Genomic DNA, 17,541 nt, shown 5'->3' with positions numbered 1-17,541 from the left:
AGCCTTCTTAAAAAATCCTTGCGCAATTTCTGGATGGCTGCATCAAATATGCGAAGAGCTCTTCCGTTGCTTATGGTATACTTCTCGACTTAAAATAAAGAATATTGTGGTTGTTGTTGTTGTTGTATTAACAGTGAGAATATTGTGGTAGAACGTATACATATTTTAGCACAAATTTGTACAAATAAGTGTTCTTTCTTAAAATAACCAATTTCCTTTAACTATTTTGATGCATTCCCTTTAATTTAACTAGTGAAAAAACTCCTATGAAATGGCAGAGAAATCTCCCTCTCCCTCATATTCATAATACCTACTTTTCTCCCATAACCGGTTTCCGCTTTTTCGAACATTGTTCAGAACAGGAGGAAAGGGAGAAGTGAAAAAACTCACAAGGAATTTTTATTTAGAATACGAGGAATGGGAGAAGGGAAAAAACTTGCACGGAATTTTCGTTTAGAATTGGGCTGTATATATCCTTGGTCAGAAGTGGTATATATTATTGTTCAATAATATTGAATTCTTTCTATGAATATAACTCCTATAAAATTGAGAAAGTTCAAAAATTGTTTACAAAAAATTGCTTTACGTATGCTTCACTGGCCTCCCATCATATACCAGCATGCACACAAATTGTTTGGCCTTCAGGCATTGCATGACAGAAAAACTTTAATCTCACTCATGCTTGCCTATAATGTAATAAACTTTAGCACGAATTGCTCTGATTTATCTAATTTGTTCATTCCATATATTCCACTGCGTAATCTTCGGCATAATAGATTATTTATCGTAATTACTCATAAAACGAATTATGCTATGAATGAACCTATAACTAGGACTATACATCTATCAAATCGATCCAGTAGTGTTAATAATTTTAATAACAGCTTATGTAAGTTTAAGCTTGAATTGTTTTCTATTTTTAGCTAGTCTGTAAGAAGGCATGTAGTTATCGACATGTAAGAATTGAAGTAGATTATGGTCAGCGCAAAGCATTTATCAAACACCAAATGTATGTCTCAATTGGGTGAATCCAATTTCAAGGGGTTGTGTTCGCAACCCTCTCAAGGGGTTGCCAGCGCAATATATAGCTTCTCCAACCCAACTTTCAACTTCACCTAACCGTAGCGAATCCTGTTTCATTGACAGCCGACGCTCTGGCGACCCCAAGTTTCTCATGGAACTAGGGGATGGGGAGGACGGGATGGCCTAGAAGGTTTAATAAGGTCATATAAATCGTTCCCGAGATGGTCGGGCTAGTAGTACCTTAATAGTGGTTTGTTATCGAAACGTACCGGATTTATATGCGGCCTATACACTTTGGGATTTTCTATACAAAATTGTGAACGGCGTCTTCGCAAACTCAGCCACAATACCACCCAACGTTGTGTTGACAAAATACAATGCTATATTATTTGTTCAATGTATGAGTAAATTGTCTTTTTGGTGAATTTCGTTGATATGGTGAATTGTTTTTGTGACTTTTGTTTACTGAATACCGAAATCATATCACGTCACAAAAATTGTCTCTAAAGGGAAATCTTAAATTTGGGGACTTGAGATCAGACTGAATTACAGAATTCAGCCGTAAGTATGAATATATTATTACAGCACTTCCATAGGAAGTGATAATAACTGTTTTAGATTTGATCCAAAATCCCCCTATTAATAATAAATTTACTGAACTTAAAAAAGTGTTAATAGAAAGACACTCTCTTAGTGAAAATTCTAAACTTGATAACATTTTAAACGATTCTGAAAAGGGTGATCGTAAACCCTCAGAATTTTATAGTTCATTAATTATGATGATGATTACGTGGCGGTTTTCGAAATGGTGCCATCGCAATATGCCAGTAAATGTTTCTTTCTTTCTTTTATCTTATGAAAACATAATAATTGAATATTATTATTATTATAAGCCGGTGTTAAGCTCATGAATTCTTAAATAATAAGTGAAAATATTTTAAAGAAAATTTGGATGCGTAAACTTCCTAAAAATTTGAGTATGATTTTGGCTAGTCCGAGTTCAAATAATATTACTGAATTTATAAAATTAGCAGATAACATTTCGGAAGTGATAAACAAAAATTAAGTATTTTCGGTTAATAATTTTCAAGAAACAAAAACAAAAAATTCTGTTGTTGAAAACTTAGTTAAAACGACATCTTTGACTTGTGCGAATTTCCAGAAACTCTCTTTAGAGTTATCTGAAGTCAATAAGCAAATTTATAGAAATAAACATAGATCGCGATCCAGTTCGAGAAACAAATTTAGGAATACATTTAGGCATAGATCGAATTCACGAAATAATCAAAATTGGTTGTGTAGATTCCACTACAAAAGTGTGAACAACCTTGTTCCTATAACAAAAACAAAGATTCAACAAACTAAATTCTTCCCATGTTGCAGCGACAGTAAACGGAAATTTAGAATTTTCGACGCGTCGCTTATTTATTTTCGATAGAGAAAACAAACTTTTTTAATTGATAGTGGAGAAATTTCGGAATTACCCGCGTCTAAATTTCCTCATACGAAACTTTCAGACATAATTCCCACTGCAACTAATGGCTCAACAATTGCCACTTACGGGAAAAGGCTTTTAAACGTAAATTTGAGTTTAAGCCGTGAATTTCCCTTTATTTTTGATTGCAGATATAGCCAAGCCAATTGGCGCTGATTTTCTTTGTAAATATGGTCTCCTTATAGACATTAAACATAAGCGTGTAGTAGATCCATAAACCCATCTCTCAGTTAATACAGTATCCTATTTTTGTGATATTCCTTTACCTAAATTATTTGTGGTTGACAATAAATTTACAAAATTATTAAGTTTCAGTCACTTATTGCAGGGCCAGATTATGCTAAACTCGTTAAACATACAGCAGTACATCAACTTGTAACAGAAGATAGTGTTCCATTTTATAAGCCCAGGCGCTTAGATCCAGTAAAATACATAGTTGCAAAAACGGAGTTTGATTTCTTAGTTAAAACAGGCATATGTCGCCCTTGTTGTTGTTGTAGCAATGCTCGCCCCACCTAATAGCCGCGAACGATCACAAATTGTCATCAATATCCTCTAACGGGAGTCCAAGGAAACTTGCCGTTTCAACAGGGGTGGACCATAAGGAAAGGGGTGTTAGAGGCGTTGGTTCCACATTACAATTAAAGAGATGGTTGGTGTCATGTGGGGACACATTGCAAGCGGGGCATACATTTTGTATGTGGGGGTTGATTCTGGATAGGTAAGAGTTTAACCTGTTACAGTATCCAGAACGAAGTTGAGCAAGAGTGACACGCGTCTCCCTGGGGAGTATGCGTTCCTCTTCCGCGAGTTCTGGATATTTTTCTTCAAGTACTGGGTTCACCGGGCAATTCCCCACATAAAGATCCGACGCCTGTCTATGGAGTTCACCAAGGACCTGCTTGTGTTTTTTCGCTTCATACGGCTGGGTTCTCAGGTGCCGTATTTCCTCAAAATGCTTACGGAGATGACTCCTTAGGCCCCTAGGCGGTGCTGGTTCGTCAATCAGATGTCTGCTGGGATGCCCAGGTTTCTGGGTATTCAACAGAAACTGTTTGGTCAGCATCTCATTTCTCTCCCTGATGGGGAGTATTCTCGCCTCATTATGCAGATGGTGTTCTGGGGACATAAGAAGACAGCCCGTGGCGATTCTGAGAACAAAATTTTGGCAGGCCTGTAGTTTCTTCCAGTGGGTAGTTTTTAGGCTTGGCGACCATATGGGTGACGCGTAGCACGTAATCGGCTGGCTAATTGCTTTGTATGTGGTCATGAGCGTTTCTTTATCTTTTCCCCAGGTACTGCCAGCAAGGGATTTGAGGGTTTTATTACGACTCTGAATTCTCGGAACAATTGCGGTTGCGTGCGCACCAAAATGTAGATCCTGATCAAACGTCACACCCAAGATTTTGGGGTGTAGGACAGTCGGTAGCGTAGTGCCATCGACGTGGATGTTCAATATGGTCGACATTTGGGGCGTCTATGTTGTAAATAAGGTCGCGGAAGATTTAGTCGGTGACAATGCCAGCTTTCGCGAGGCGAAAAAACTGGAGAGATCAGGGAGATAGCCGTTTATTTTATTGCATAGCTCATCGATCTCTGGGCCTGGGCCTGTGGCCATTATTGTGCAGTCATCGGCGTAGGAAACGATTGTGACTCCTTCCGGTGGTGAAGGTAGCTTAGATATGTAGAAATTAAACAAAAGTGGGGATAGGACACCACCCTGTGGCACCCCCTGTTTAATTTTCCTTGGTTTTGATGTTTCGTTTCTGAATTGCACCGATGCCTGCCGACCACCCAGATAATTTGCGGTCCACCTTTTAAGACATGGGGGAAGGGTAGACCCTTCCAGGTCTTGCAGTAACGAGCCATGGCTGACCGTATCAAAGGCTTTTGATAGGTTTAGCGCTACGAGTACTGTTCTATGGTGGGGGTATTGATTCAAACCGCAATTTATCTGGGTGCTAATGACATTTAGCGCGGAGGTAGTGCTATGGAGTTTTCTGAAGCCATGCTGATGAGGGGCTAGCTGCAAATGTGCTTGGAAATAAGGGAGCAAAATGGCTTCAAGCGTATTTGCCACTGGCGATAGGAGAGATATCGGACGATATGACTCACCTATGTTAGCTGTTTTCCCAGGCTTTAGTAGCGGGACCACCTTGGCCATTTTCCATTTCTCGGGTATGACAAAGGTGGAAAGAGACAGGTTGAAGACATGCGCTAAATATTTGAAACCCTCTTTCCCTAGGTTTTTAAGCATCGGCATGGCTATGCCGTCTGGGCCCACTGCTTTGGATGGATTAGCGCGACCAATGGCGTCCTCAACCTCTCTAGCGGTGATGGTGACTGGTGACGCGCTGAATTTGTGTTTATGTGCGTGTCTATTGGCTCTCCGTCTATCTTTGTCAACCGTAGGATGCATTATATATTGTCGGCAGAAAGCGCTCGCGCATTTTTTCGCATCCGACAGCACCTTATCGCCAAAGGCGATGGAAACTTTGTCTTTGTGCTTAGTCGGATTCGATAGGGTCTTTACGGTGGACCAAAGTTTACCTACACTGGTAGAGAGGTTACAACCTGTTAGGTGCTCTTCCCATTTCGCCCGCTTGTGTTCGTCCACAAGCAATCTGATGCGTTGGTTTATATCCCTTATTTGGGGGTCGCCTGGATCGAGCTGTCTTATAAGGTCGCGTTCCCTCGCTAAGCTCGCGGCCTCCGCCGGGAAGTGGGGCCGGATTTCGGGAATTCTCCCGGCGGGAATGAAATGTGCCGAGGCGGATTCAATGACCTTACGGAAGGCACGCTCCCCTTGGCGGGCATCAGTCGGGATAGGGAGGGCAGCAAAGCTGCTGTCTGTTGCAGATTTATATTCTTCCCACTTTCCTTTTTAGAAGTTTATGAAAGTGCGTTTTTCGGTGACGATGAAGTCGGCGGTACGCTCGAACGAAATAAGTATGGGCAGGTGGTCGGATGCCAATGTTACCATCGGCTGCCAGTTGACGCAGTTTACGAGTTCTGCGCTCACGATTGAGATATCTGGCGAGCTATGACAGCTTCCTACCATACGTGTGGGGCGTCTCCGTTTATTGTGCAGAACGTCGTTTCTTCTATTTGATCCGCCAACATCTCACCCCTACTGTCCGCCCGCAAGTTTGAATGCCATAGGTCGTGATGGGCATTGAAATCGCCTAAGATAATGCGATTGTTGCCAGTGAGTAAGGCCTCGATATTAGGGCGGTATCCACTGGGGCAACAGGTGACAGGAGGGATGAAGATGTTGATGATTTCTAGATTTGCATCGCCTGACCGAACAGATAGGCCTTGACGTTCTAAGACATTGTCCCTGCGGTCGATGCCAGGATCAAATATATAATATTGCACAGAGTGGTGTATAATAAACGCGAGGCCGCCTCCATTTCCGCTCTCGCGGTCTTTCCTGTGGACATTATACCCAGAGCAGGTCTGCAATGCAGATCTTGCTGTGAGTTTAGTCTCTTGAATCGCAGCAATGCGGATGTTGTGCCGCTTCTTGAAATCGACTATCTCCGTAATCTTCCCAGTTAGTCCAGTACAGTTTAACTGCAGAATTCTGAAGTGCATGAGGGGTGACGCCGCCACTCTAGGGGTAAGTGACGGGTGACTACGCCTAGGTTGTGGAAGGCCAGGACGCAATTGCTGTTGTGGCCTTGGGACTGGGCGCCCTTGGGCAAGCATTGGGGTACCCGGATGATTTGGGATTGTGACCTGGCAACATGGCGCGATGAAACCCGTCGAGGGGTTGCCGTCGCGGAGGCCAGAACATCTAGGAAAGTGGCACCACCCAAGGCAGGAGCTGCGTTGAGCGGATGTCGCAAACAATTATATATACTGTGCTGGCAGACGGTACAAACGGAGGTAGGGATTAAGAGTCTGTTTCCCTGACCTGCATGATTGCTGCCAGAAAAGAGGGGGGAGAAGAAGACGGGGGCAGGGGCTGATGTCGCCCTTCAAATTCTTCAGTAGCATCACCACTTCACCTTGTACCTAAAAAAAAGAGTTGAATGATTGGCGTCCATGTGGTGATTTTAGAATATTTAATATTGTAACTGTTCCCGATCGTTATCCCTTAACCCACATTCAGCATTTTAATATGAACCTTCATAATAAAAATATATTTTCAAAATTAGATTTAGTTCGGGCATAACACCAATTTCCTATGGCTGAGGAAGACATTTATAAAGCTGCTATTACAGCTCCATTCAGTATGTTTGAATTTATGAGAATGCCTTTTGGACTTAGAAATTCTGCACAAACCTTTCAAAGATTCATAAATGAGGTAGTTGGTGACTTAGATTTTGTATATTTAATATGAATCTATTGAACCTTCTAGGACATCCCGCCACACACTCCATAGTTATAAGAGGAACTTGGGGCCGTCAAAACCGTGGCTGCTAAAGAAACAGGATTCGGTACGGGTAGGTGAGGTTGACAATTGAGTTGGAAAGGCCATAAATTGCGGTGGCAACCCCTTGATTCATATGGCTGTTTTAGGCACCTCTTACGGCAGACATACCTGCTCAGAATATACCCCTGAGACCCCTAACCAGCTTAGGGTATATAATTTTGTTTACCATAGCGTGTGCGACTCCAACATCAACATACATAATTGTAAGTCGTTGTAGAATTCTAACTTGGTCTCCGAATTCGTCTTCAAGATACTTGAGAGTAACAGGCGCTGGAAATATGTCGGCAGCACGTTTGGTTGCATCTCGTTTGCTGTGGTCGTAGACTCGTTCAATGGCAATAGTTTTATAGCCCACTAGAAAAGATATACTTAATAATTTAAATAAATTTAATGGTTAAATTTACTTACTACTACATGCCTCTTTCAAAATTTCAAGCATCACCTTCTCATTGTCTTGGTAAGGAATGCAAAAGTCATAAAATGGTTTCGTTTTCTCCATTTCTAAAATTTAAGCTGATTTCAGTAAAATTATCTTGGTTCAAGAATCTACACTATAAATTATTGAAAATGCTAACTTTGTTTAATGCAAAAATTCCAAATTCTCTTGCATTGTGAATTCACGTTCTTTTGCTTCGCCTTGTAAACAAATATCAGCTGTTTATACCACGTGCCAGTGCTACCAGCCTTTACCAATATATATTGTGATCATGATGGCCATGTCAGAAGTTATTTGCTATGTTCCTTAAAATCATGGAAAGGAACTCAAACTGGGAAGTTTCGGACACCTGCTGCAGAGCAAAAGAACATAACGCATATGCCAGTATAAACGTGAGATTGATATATAATTCCCAATTATATATATGAAAGAATAAAATGTTTGGTGGTCGCGCGTCGTTTGTGAATATATATTGTAAAAAAATTTAGTTCAGCGTTAAATAACACCCCTATTATGAATTTTCATACGATAGACGATAAACGCTTCCTAGCGTATCGTAAAAAATCAGCTTTCATATTGCGATTTTCACACGCCCGATAGATGTACTATTGTGAATGACAGCAGAGTTTTGTTTACAAATTTTTGTGAATCTATGCGAAACAGATAGCAAAACAAAACATAAATACTAACAATTCATTTGTCTTGTACGTAAAAGTGGCAAAAGTTTTTAAAAGCTGTTATAATAAAATGTTTTATGCAACCTCTGTTACCTTTTATATAAACTCAAATGAACAAATTGACGGAACTTGCATAGATTCCACAGAAAGAAGAAAATTGAGAGATCATTTCAATCTTCTTGAAATGAACTCTACACTGTAAGTACTTGACATACTAAAAGTAAAAAAAAAGTTTAATAAACAAAATTGATGTCAGAGTATGTCTTAACAGAAATAGAAGGCAGTTTGCGCGCCCGTAAAAATAGGCCATCCATCCCAAATATTTTGAAGGTTTGTACCACTTTAAGGCTTCTTGCCCAGGGTGTTGCAACAGAGTGTTGGGAATGAGGCTGTAGTTGGATTATTTTGGATTATGTAATAATTGTATATTTACTTTTATTTAAATAGTTCCCAACGTATCGTGGAAAAATTTATCAGTGATAGCTAGCGTAGAAAATTGAACAGCGTATGCGATAGTTAAGCCCCCATTACTGATACTTAGCATTGACTTGACTTGACTTGGCGTAAACTTGGCAACTTAGCCACGATTATACTCCACTTGGCGCATAAAATCTGGCATCATAATCAGCGTTGAAATTTTTTTTTAAATAAATGTCAATTTGTATGACAAAATGTCAAAATGAAATGGAAACAAACAAATGGCATCTCAAAATGTAAACGTCACTTAGAACTTACATAGAAAATCAAAATTCAACAGACTTCTAAGTCAAGTTAAGTTTTGAGTAATCAGTAACATGCAATGTTCATTTAACAGAACTGTAAGTGACAGTTCGCAAGCCAAGTCAAGTCTATGCTAAGTATCAGTAATGGAGCCTTTAGCGTATGGCAATACCACGATAAACGATAAACGCTAACGATCGAGTTTCACACGCTAGAATTTATTTCATAATACGGTAGAACAGATTGCAAGCGTTTATCGTGTATCGTACGAGTTCATAATAGGGGTGTAAAACAAATTGGCTATTGTAAAACAGAAACAAAAAATATAATTTTATAGCAGTTGCATCTGGGACCAATTTATGAACATGAAACAACATTTATATTAATTTTTAAGTATAATTTAAACAAGGATGTTAATATAAAGAATAAGTTGATGTTATTTATAAAATCAAAATTTGTTAAGGATCAAAAAATTACAATAAATGATTTGTATTAAAAACAATCATTGTTATATCCATCGGTCAGTTGTAATAGTATTACTGTCAGCATTGACACAATTCATAACAAACAGCTGTGCTTACTTTAGTGTTAGCCCTGATGTAATGACTTGAGTGGGACTGATCAGTACTGCGATTAATTGTTAAGCGATTGTACTGTGTACGAGTGATACAAAAACTCTCATGTACACAGTTGCGCAAGTCCTCTTAAATTTGTGCGAAGCGCTGATCGCTAAGTTGACAGCACTGACTATCAAATGTCGTATCAAATGATAATCAGTGTTCTTGTAGGGAATCGCGGAAGATGTTGCTTTTCTAAAGCTGGAGACATTGGTGCTTTATCGGTAACCGTATCGGTAACCTTATAACAGCTGATTCGACCAATCTTATGAGAATCAATGCAATCGATTATTGGTGCCGCTAAGGTCGTAACCGTATCGTAGCCAACCAATTGGGTTTTGGTTTACCGTCGTAACGATAAACAGCTGATTACGTTAGGGATACGGATACAGCGATACGACATACGGCACCAATGACTCCAGCTTAAATCTAACAAAACTTCAGACTTAAGGGCCAATTAATTGTGACTTATCCATAATCAGGGAAACAGCTCATCGAACCAACCTTATGTAAATCAATGTAATCGATTAATGCTGCCATACCATAACGCTAACGCCATAACCCACAAATCACCTACCCAGATTGCGCATTCACGAGTTCAAAATTGCTTCGATCTGCGCATCAACGTCACAGTTGACTGCTTGAGCGAATGAAAGAAAGAGAAAAAACAAGAGCTAAAGGAAAATTACGTATGAATTGCCCATAAAAAACAGCTGAATTTTGTTTACATGCGCAATCTTCTTTGTGTGATTTGTGGTCATAACCATACCATAGCCAACTAATTGGTTTTTGGTTTTTCGCCATATCCATAACCTAAAAATATTTGAGTTGGAAAATTTATTAAATTTTTGTTGATTTTATTTATTGTTTTGAGTACGTTTTGACTAAGATACTTATTTTTTGTCGTATATGTTTGTAAACCTTAGCGTTTTCTTCATTTTTATGAAATTTTTCACGATTTTTAGGTTAAGACACCATTAATCGATCACAGTGGAGATGGTTGTGGAAATGGGTATGGTTAAGACTATGGCGTTAGAGTTAAGGAAGTTTAATTGGCCCTTTAGCAGCGGACACATTTATAGCCAAAAGAAACGTCAATTCTTCTTCTTATGCTTTGCTTGCAACAAAAGTTGGTTACTTTTGCATGTCAGATGGCGCTGGTGACGCTCTAATTTTCGCTCTCCATGCAATCTACACATCTGTCAGCGCCCGATGCTCCAATAAAAATCTTATGTGACGGGGCTTTTAAATATCACACGTGTTTTAAGCCCAGGGCACATTTAGGACAGCGGCGCTTCACTTTTTTGGCTATTGATCAAGTTGCAGCTTTTTTGAAAGATAGATCATAGAAAATTATGTCAAAAAGCTGCAACAAAATTTAAAATCTATTTTAATTTATCTATCACTGTGCGCCCTTGTGTTTTAATTGTGTGCTTTTACCGTACAAAAACGAAAAATAATAATTTTTGCAAATAGACTATTGCAATACATATAAAATTATTCTAGTAATTAGTAAGCGTTGATAGTGACTAGAGTTGGCAAATATCCGTGTACCTTTGATTTTGTCACAGCTACTGAAATATCACAGTACACTCCAGCGACAGCTGGCAAGGAATATTCGTGACTGATTGCCTGTGACAGCATTTATTTCCCATTACCAATCACAGACTCAAAAATCACAAAACACACACAGAAGATTGCGCATGTAAACAAAAGATCAGCTGTTTGTTATGGGCAATTCATACATCATTTTCCTTTAGCTCTTGTTTTTTCTCTCTTTCTTTCATTCGCTCAAGCAGTCAACGGTGACGTATATGCGCAGAACGAAGCAGTTTTGAACTCGTGTATGCGCAAACTGGATAGATGATTTGTGCTCAAACATAGCTCCCATCACAGGAACAAATCGCTTCTATGCTATGAACTAATACAATGAGCAATTTACTTAAGCTGCGACTGAATAACAGTAGATGTCCCAAAAAATTACGCAGAAGTTATTATTCGCAAACCAATCCGCAGGGAAAAATATAAAACTGAGGTAATTCTATATGATAGCATGACACTGCTAATACGCGTCCAAAAATATCGAGAAAGGTGTTAAAAGATGCGTTTTGATCCCAGGACCACAAATCCGAAAGCGGAAATTCCAAATTTTATTTGTCAAAAGATATTTCCAAAAAACAGAAAATGGCCCAGAGTGCTCCGTAACCGGGGGGTGGAATCCATAATATTTTTGTGCAGAACACCTTTCTGCATTGGCGGCCTTCGGTCGCGCTTATTAAAAATTACCCAGGGTGGGTAGCGTTGCCAAATTTCCTGTATTGGCCGGGACATCCCGTATTTTTCGCAAATTTTAAAGTGTCCCGCCGGGAAAAGCTATGTCCCGGCTTTTTCACAAAATCAAAATTAACAAATTATAATCTGCTACGAAACATGGCCATATTGCGGCTTCGATTGTATTCAGGTCATTAGCATATTGCATGCAACTCTGTAAAAAAGAAAAATGCATCCCCACTGTGGTTCTGAATATTGTCAATATTTGACATAACCTACACCTAAACATTCATTTTGCATGGGGAAGTTTTGTGTTTTAAAATAACGTTAGCAAAATGAATCCATAGAATATTAGGGGGGACTCATGAAAGCATATAAACTTATAGGGTGTAAAATTATATCCATTTACACACGCTGTTATATGAACGCACCTAGTAATACTCTTGATAAACTTCATTGTTTATCAGCTGTATTATTGCCGAATAAAATTTTTTTGATTGTTATACAAATTAAAAAATGCCAAGATTAAGTGAAAAATCAAAACTAAAATGCATTTACTTGCTGATGAAAATGCCTGCTGTAATGACTGCAAGGTTGCATTCCTTTGAGTTTACCGCGTTTACCTAATGAAATGTGCGCGTAAATTTATGCCCCTATTACGGTATACAACTCAACTTAGTTGGGTTGTGTCACGTACACATATGCGAAGGCCTCTGTGTACCCACCCGTGGTTGGCTCTCAAGACGGTTGCCCTGGCTAGCTCAGAACTTCGGGTCGCGATTCTTAACCCTGCCGCCTTGAGAAGGGTGCATATTATGGGTCGTTCTTGACGGTTGTTGACATGAGTTCCTCTCACAGGATGCCCTCCCTTCCTTGAACCGCTCCTTTTCCGGTTATACTTACGTGCAGTTCCCTTTTGCTCCAGCTCCAATCATCCTAATACCTACGTTCCTCTTATCATCTTCCCCTCCCCCGTATTAAAAACTTAGCTCAAGGTGTGCATTTTGGATTTTCACATAATACTATATAATTATAAAGTTTATTTAGAAACATAAGTTTGGGGTTACATTCATACAAACATATATATCCTTAAAACGATTTTAAATGCGATGTACCACCGCCAAAAGGGGTAAATAACGGGATTTTTCCTGAGGCAATTCGCCCGAAAAGAACCTGACTTCCTGCCTAAAAGAGCTCTCTTAAGAAGGCCTACAGTTTCTATAAGCTGATAATATATATGTATTTTTTTTTTCCTGCTCACCGGTCTTTACTAACCCTCGCCATTAACAAATTTTGGAGGAGTTACACCACCGTGCAATAATACAAAATTTTTACAATCTCACAAATTAACTAAATTTAACAGCACTAATGCTACATTACATGGAATCCAAAACGTTCAATATTTTAAATAAATCAGTCTATATCAGTGCCTGACTGCCAACTATTCCCAATGCGGCCCTTATAATTTTTTTCTTTACACATTCGGAGGGTGATGGCCGTGATTGTCGGGATTGTAGTGTCCGACTAAGCTGTGGCAAATTGGAAACTCCTAATACGGTGAGCTTTTATAGATGGTACAGGTATACCCCGTTCTCGTGGACGCAAAAAAAACTGGTATATCTTTGGGGTTAGACAAACTTACATATCCGATTCTTAGGGTGTATATGCGTGCGGACTCGCTTATGTCAATAACTTTTGGTTATGCTCGCCAGCAAACTTTTGAAATGTATTTTTGTTACCGTATATGTTGAGCCTTCAGGATATTCCACTTCCCTTACGCTCGCCTCCTCACTTGTTGGTTGTTGCTCCTCTGCCGGGAGTTGATCACTGATGGTTAAGTTACGTATATAATTTTCTTTTTTTATTTGATGGCCGTTTACCGTGACCGCGTTTCTTTGTTACGCGTATCTCTCGTGCTCGAGCATATCTTTATTATTTTGCTTGAGTAATAAGTTATCGGAATTGCAAAGAAAAATGATTTTTTTATTTTTTTCTTTTTGCTATCTAATTAGCGCGCGCACTTTTGGCTATTTCTTCGCCACACACCATTCGGACCTTTTTTTATCAAAATTTCACGTCCGCCACAAACTGAATCTTCATTCCAATCTCCCGCTATTTCTCTTGTCTGCCCCTTTTATAGATTTTTTTTTCTTTGTCATAGCCGAACGTTTCACCTAACGTTTCTTATTATATTCTTTCCGACCAATCACATAAGCGCGTATAGCGTGATACATCTGTCACCCTTCTCTCATCGAACTCTCCAAACACAACCTTTCAATATGGTAACACCCTTTTGGATCGAAAGCTCTATTTGTCATTTTGTTTTATTTGACATTTTAACAACTGCGTGAAGTTAGCTGCGTTCGGGTAAGTAGAATTTGTTTTGATTTTGCCATTCTAAAAAAAATAATTTAATACATTTCTTTTTCTTTTAGGTTCCAGATCGGGACAAGGAGTCCTATTTAACAAAAATCTACAATATTTTGTAGCGCCGCTCAACGCGGGGAACACCCACCCTGACACAGTCTCCTGCTTAAAGAGCTAGACCGGGCCTTCACTGCAAATTGCACCTTCTTCATTTACATGTACGAATTGTGAAGCTTGGTATTGTCCTCATGCGCGAAAAAGGTTTACACTAGCCCAAACACTATTCTACCTCATCTTCTTAATACGTGAAGTACACCAAAGGTTTCTCGTATAGTGTTATTTCCCTATAGAAGGGTTTTTCCCAGTCATGACATCAAGTGATTTGGAATCGAGATTGCACTTGCATCACCCCTCACGCGTGATGAAGACAATACCCAGCTTAAACGTGAACTTTATATTTACTCTCCTTTTACATAAAAAAAAAATCTTTAACTTCTGTTTGTTTTTTTCCAGGTCGATCATCATGTTAAGGTGCGAATACCACAGCTAACTTAATGCATCCAGATCCGAAAATGCCGAGGATGCTCCGGGCATGAAATACACTTGTCGAAAGGTGCTTCTACGCGTGCGATGATCCACTGCTTATAGCTAGTGATACGGAATAACTTACTTTCGACATGTTTACGGGACGTAACAAAAAAACTATTTTTGTGTTGTAAAGAATTCCTTACTTTATGGTTACTTCTTACAGGTAAAGGTGAAATATTTGGATCTCAATTGGCACGTACATATTTTGAAAAGCCTATCCTACCCGCCTCGTATGCTGTTTTTGGGCCTGGCCCTTATAGTCGCCCTAATTCCTGGATAAATGTTCATGTAAGTGTAAAACTTAATTTCGGTGGATTGCGAACAGTGGGGACCTTACAATCACGGTCGGTATGGTATGCGTATATAAAGCTCTCAGTTATGTAGAAAAAGTTAAAACTGTGCTTACTGCAAAAAAAAAATATGGAATTAAAGCTGGTCATTTAGCCAAAAATGTTGCGTGTATTACACACGCACAAAGATACGTATGGTCTTTTAATTGGCTTTTATACGATATGGAGTGGTGCTAATTAGAAAAAGTTTGTGGGTACTAATGTTTACTTAACGAAGTTTATAACACACCATCGATCCTTCCCTGGTCGACTTGACCCTCATCGCCAGGGAAGTTCGTACGGACTCTATTGTTTTAGGTCCTTCGCGTGCCATGCCCCAAGACTTTTGCCGGTGAGAGATTCCAGCATGTACATATTGTTGCCGAGAGCTCTCGTGATACGGCACCGGGTGAATTTCTTACAAAATTTCGAGTTGATACTGTTTTTGAAATTACTAAGCACAAAGTTTCTTTTATAAACCTCTTGACCTGGCTTGAACCGAACCTCACGAACTCTTTTATTATACCGCTTTGCATTCGTTTCGTAGGCTTTATGCATATTGGCTTTAATCTTTTCACGCATAAGTCGCAGTTTGTCGTTCTTATCTAGCAAAAGTAGCTCGTGGTCCTCAAGCGAATTTAGTTTCCGCGCCAGTGCGTAGTCAGCGCCGTTTGTGAACATGTTCACGCCAAATAACGCAAAATAGGGTGAAACTCCTGTTGCTGAATGAACTGCGCTACGTAAGGCGCATTCAATTTCTGATAAGTACATGTCCCAGTCTCGATGATCCTTATCGAGATATGCTCTTATTGCAGCTAGGACGGATTGATTCACGCGTTCGGCTGCGTTTGATTGTGGGGAATAATGGGCAGTTTTCATGTGCTTTACCTTATATGCTTCTAACATCTCAGCGAATTTCTTTGACGTAAATTGTTTTCCATTGTCGCTGTGTATTGTTTCGGGGACACCGAATTTATGAAAAATTTCTTCTGTGATAAATTTGATTACATTGCCTGTTGACGCTTCGCGCATTGCCTTAAGGAAAGTAAATTTGGAAAAGTGATCTACGACAATCAGTATATAACTATTTCCACGCTTTGATCGCGGATATTTTCCTAAGAAATCCACATAGATTTTCTGAAAGGGTCGTACCGTGATCACCTCGTTTCCTATGCCGGGATTAGTTAACGCGTTGTTAGGTTTGCTTTCTTTGCATATTTGACAATTTCGTACATAGTTTCGCACTTGTACTATCATGTTAGGCCAGTAGTAGAGACGACGCAGTCGGTGTAGGGTTTTCGTCATCCCTCCATGTGCCGACGTTTCATCACAATGCGCGCTTTCAATCAGGGTAGAAGTTAATGCTTCCGGCACCCACAATTTCCACGTATTTTCTTCCATTCCCATGTCCTTTGGCAGTGATTTCTTAAACAGGAGTCCATCCTCCACCTTCAGATCCGGTAACCGGTCGGCGTTGGTCTCCACTGTATTTATTAACTCTTTATATTCTGGCGAATCAAATTCTATTGTATCTAAATTGGATATGGGCGAACTAGCAACTTCTTCGATGCATCGTGAAAGAGCATCGGCGACTACATTTTCAGTCCCCTTGCGGTGTTGTATTTCGAAGTCAAATGCCTGTAACTGCAAAGACCATCTGGCCAGCCTTCCGCTCAGATCCTTCAATGACATAAGCCATTTTAAGCTAGCATGGTCTGTCACTACCGTAAAAGGCATTAGCTCGATATACGGCCTGAACTTCTTTACGGCTAACACCGCCGCCAGACACTCTTTTTCAGTGGTACTATACTTTCGTTGACACTCATTCAATTTCTGGGAAAAGTATGCTATGGGTTTCTCTCCTCCGTCTTCTTCTTGTTGAAACAATACGGCGCCTATACCAAAATTCGATGCGTCGCATTGTACCCAAAAGCGCTTGGTGAAATCCGGGTGTTTGAGCACTGGGGCACTGGTAAGAGCCCTTTTCAGGTTGCTGAAAGCCTCCAGAGCTTGGTCATTCATTTCAAATTTCTTGCTTTTCTTTAATATATCTGTCAATGGAGTGGCTAATGCGGCGAAGTCCTTAATAAACCGCCTATACCACCCCGCGAATCCTAAGAAACTTCTTACTTGTTTTACGTTTTTTGGAATAGGGATATTTTGTATGGCCATTACCTTCTCCGGGTCAGCCTTCAACATACCGCCGCCCACGATAAACCCCAGATAAGGAAGCTCCTTAAAACCAAAATGAGATTTTTGTAGGCCTATTGTTAGGTTGGCTTCATTTAAACATTTGGCAACTTCGGTCAGATATTTGAGATGCGATTCAAAGTCTGGTGCTATAATCAGCAAATCATCAAGATAGGTAAATACATTGGCTTTAAGCCTTTGAGGGATCACGCGATCCATTAGGCGGCACAACCTCTGCGCAGCATTGCATAGTCCAAATGGCATGGTCACGAACTGGTACAGAGGTCGTCCCGGTACCGTGAACGCTGTATATTGTTTGCTATTCTCTTCCAGATCGATTTGCCAAAATGCGTGTTTCAAATCAACGCTGCTGATAAAATATGTGTC

General features: G+C 39.8%; 1 protein-coding gene and 1 long non-coding RNA gene across 3 annotated transcripts in view; one reads left to right on the top strand and one right to left on the bottom strand.

Moving 5' to 3' along the window:
* Rpp30 (ribonuclease P protein subunit Rpp30) overlaps positions 1-7,683 on the bottom strand; it is a 57,794-nt gene extending 50,111 nt beyond the window's left edge. Inside the window, exons 1-3 of one of the 2 annotated variants that reach the window (XM_067766687.1) lie at positions 7,535-7,683; positions 7,368-7,472; positions 7,126-7,313 (exon numbers count right to left, since the gene is read on the bottom strand). In XM_067766687.1, the coding sequence (XP_067622788.1) occupies positions 7,126-7,313; positions 7,368-7,458 (279 nt within the window). In that variant the 5' untranslated portion in view covers positions 7,459-7,472; positions 7,535-7,683. The remainder of the gene's footprint in view (positions 1-7,125; positions 7,314-7,367; positions 7,473-7,534) is intronic. The other variant, XM_067766686.1, reaches the window with a different exon arrangement.
* LOC137240432 (uncharacterized) overlaps positions 1-17,541 on the top strand; it is a 130,957-nt gene that overhangs the window by 20,030 nt on the left and 93,386 nt on the right. The gene's annotated exons all lie outside the window — the stretch shown is intronic.

The sequence above is a fragment of the Eurosta solidaginis genome, chromosome 2 (genome assembly GCF_040869045.1).
Source record: "Eurosta solidaginis isolate ZX-2024a chromosome 2, ASM4086904v1, whole genome shotgun sequence".
Classification (NCBI taxonomy): Eukaryota; Metazoa; Arthropoda; class Insecta; order Diptera; family Tephritidae; genus Eurosta; species Eurosta solidaginis.
The sequence above is the reverse complement of the archived record's forward strand: the minus strand, read 5'-3'. Positions and strand labels throughout refer to the sequence as shown.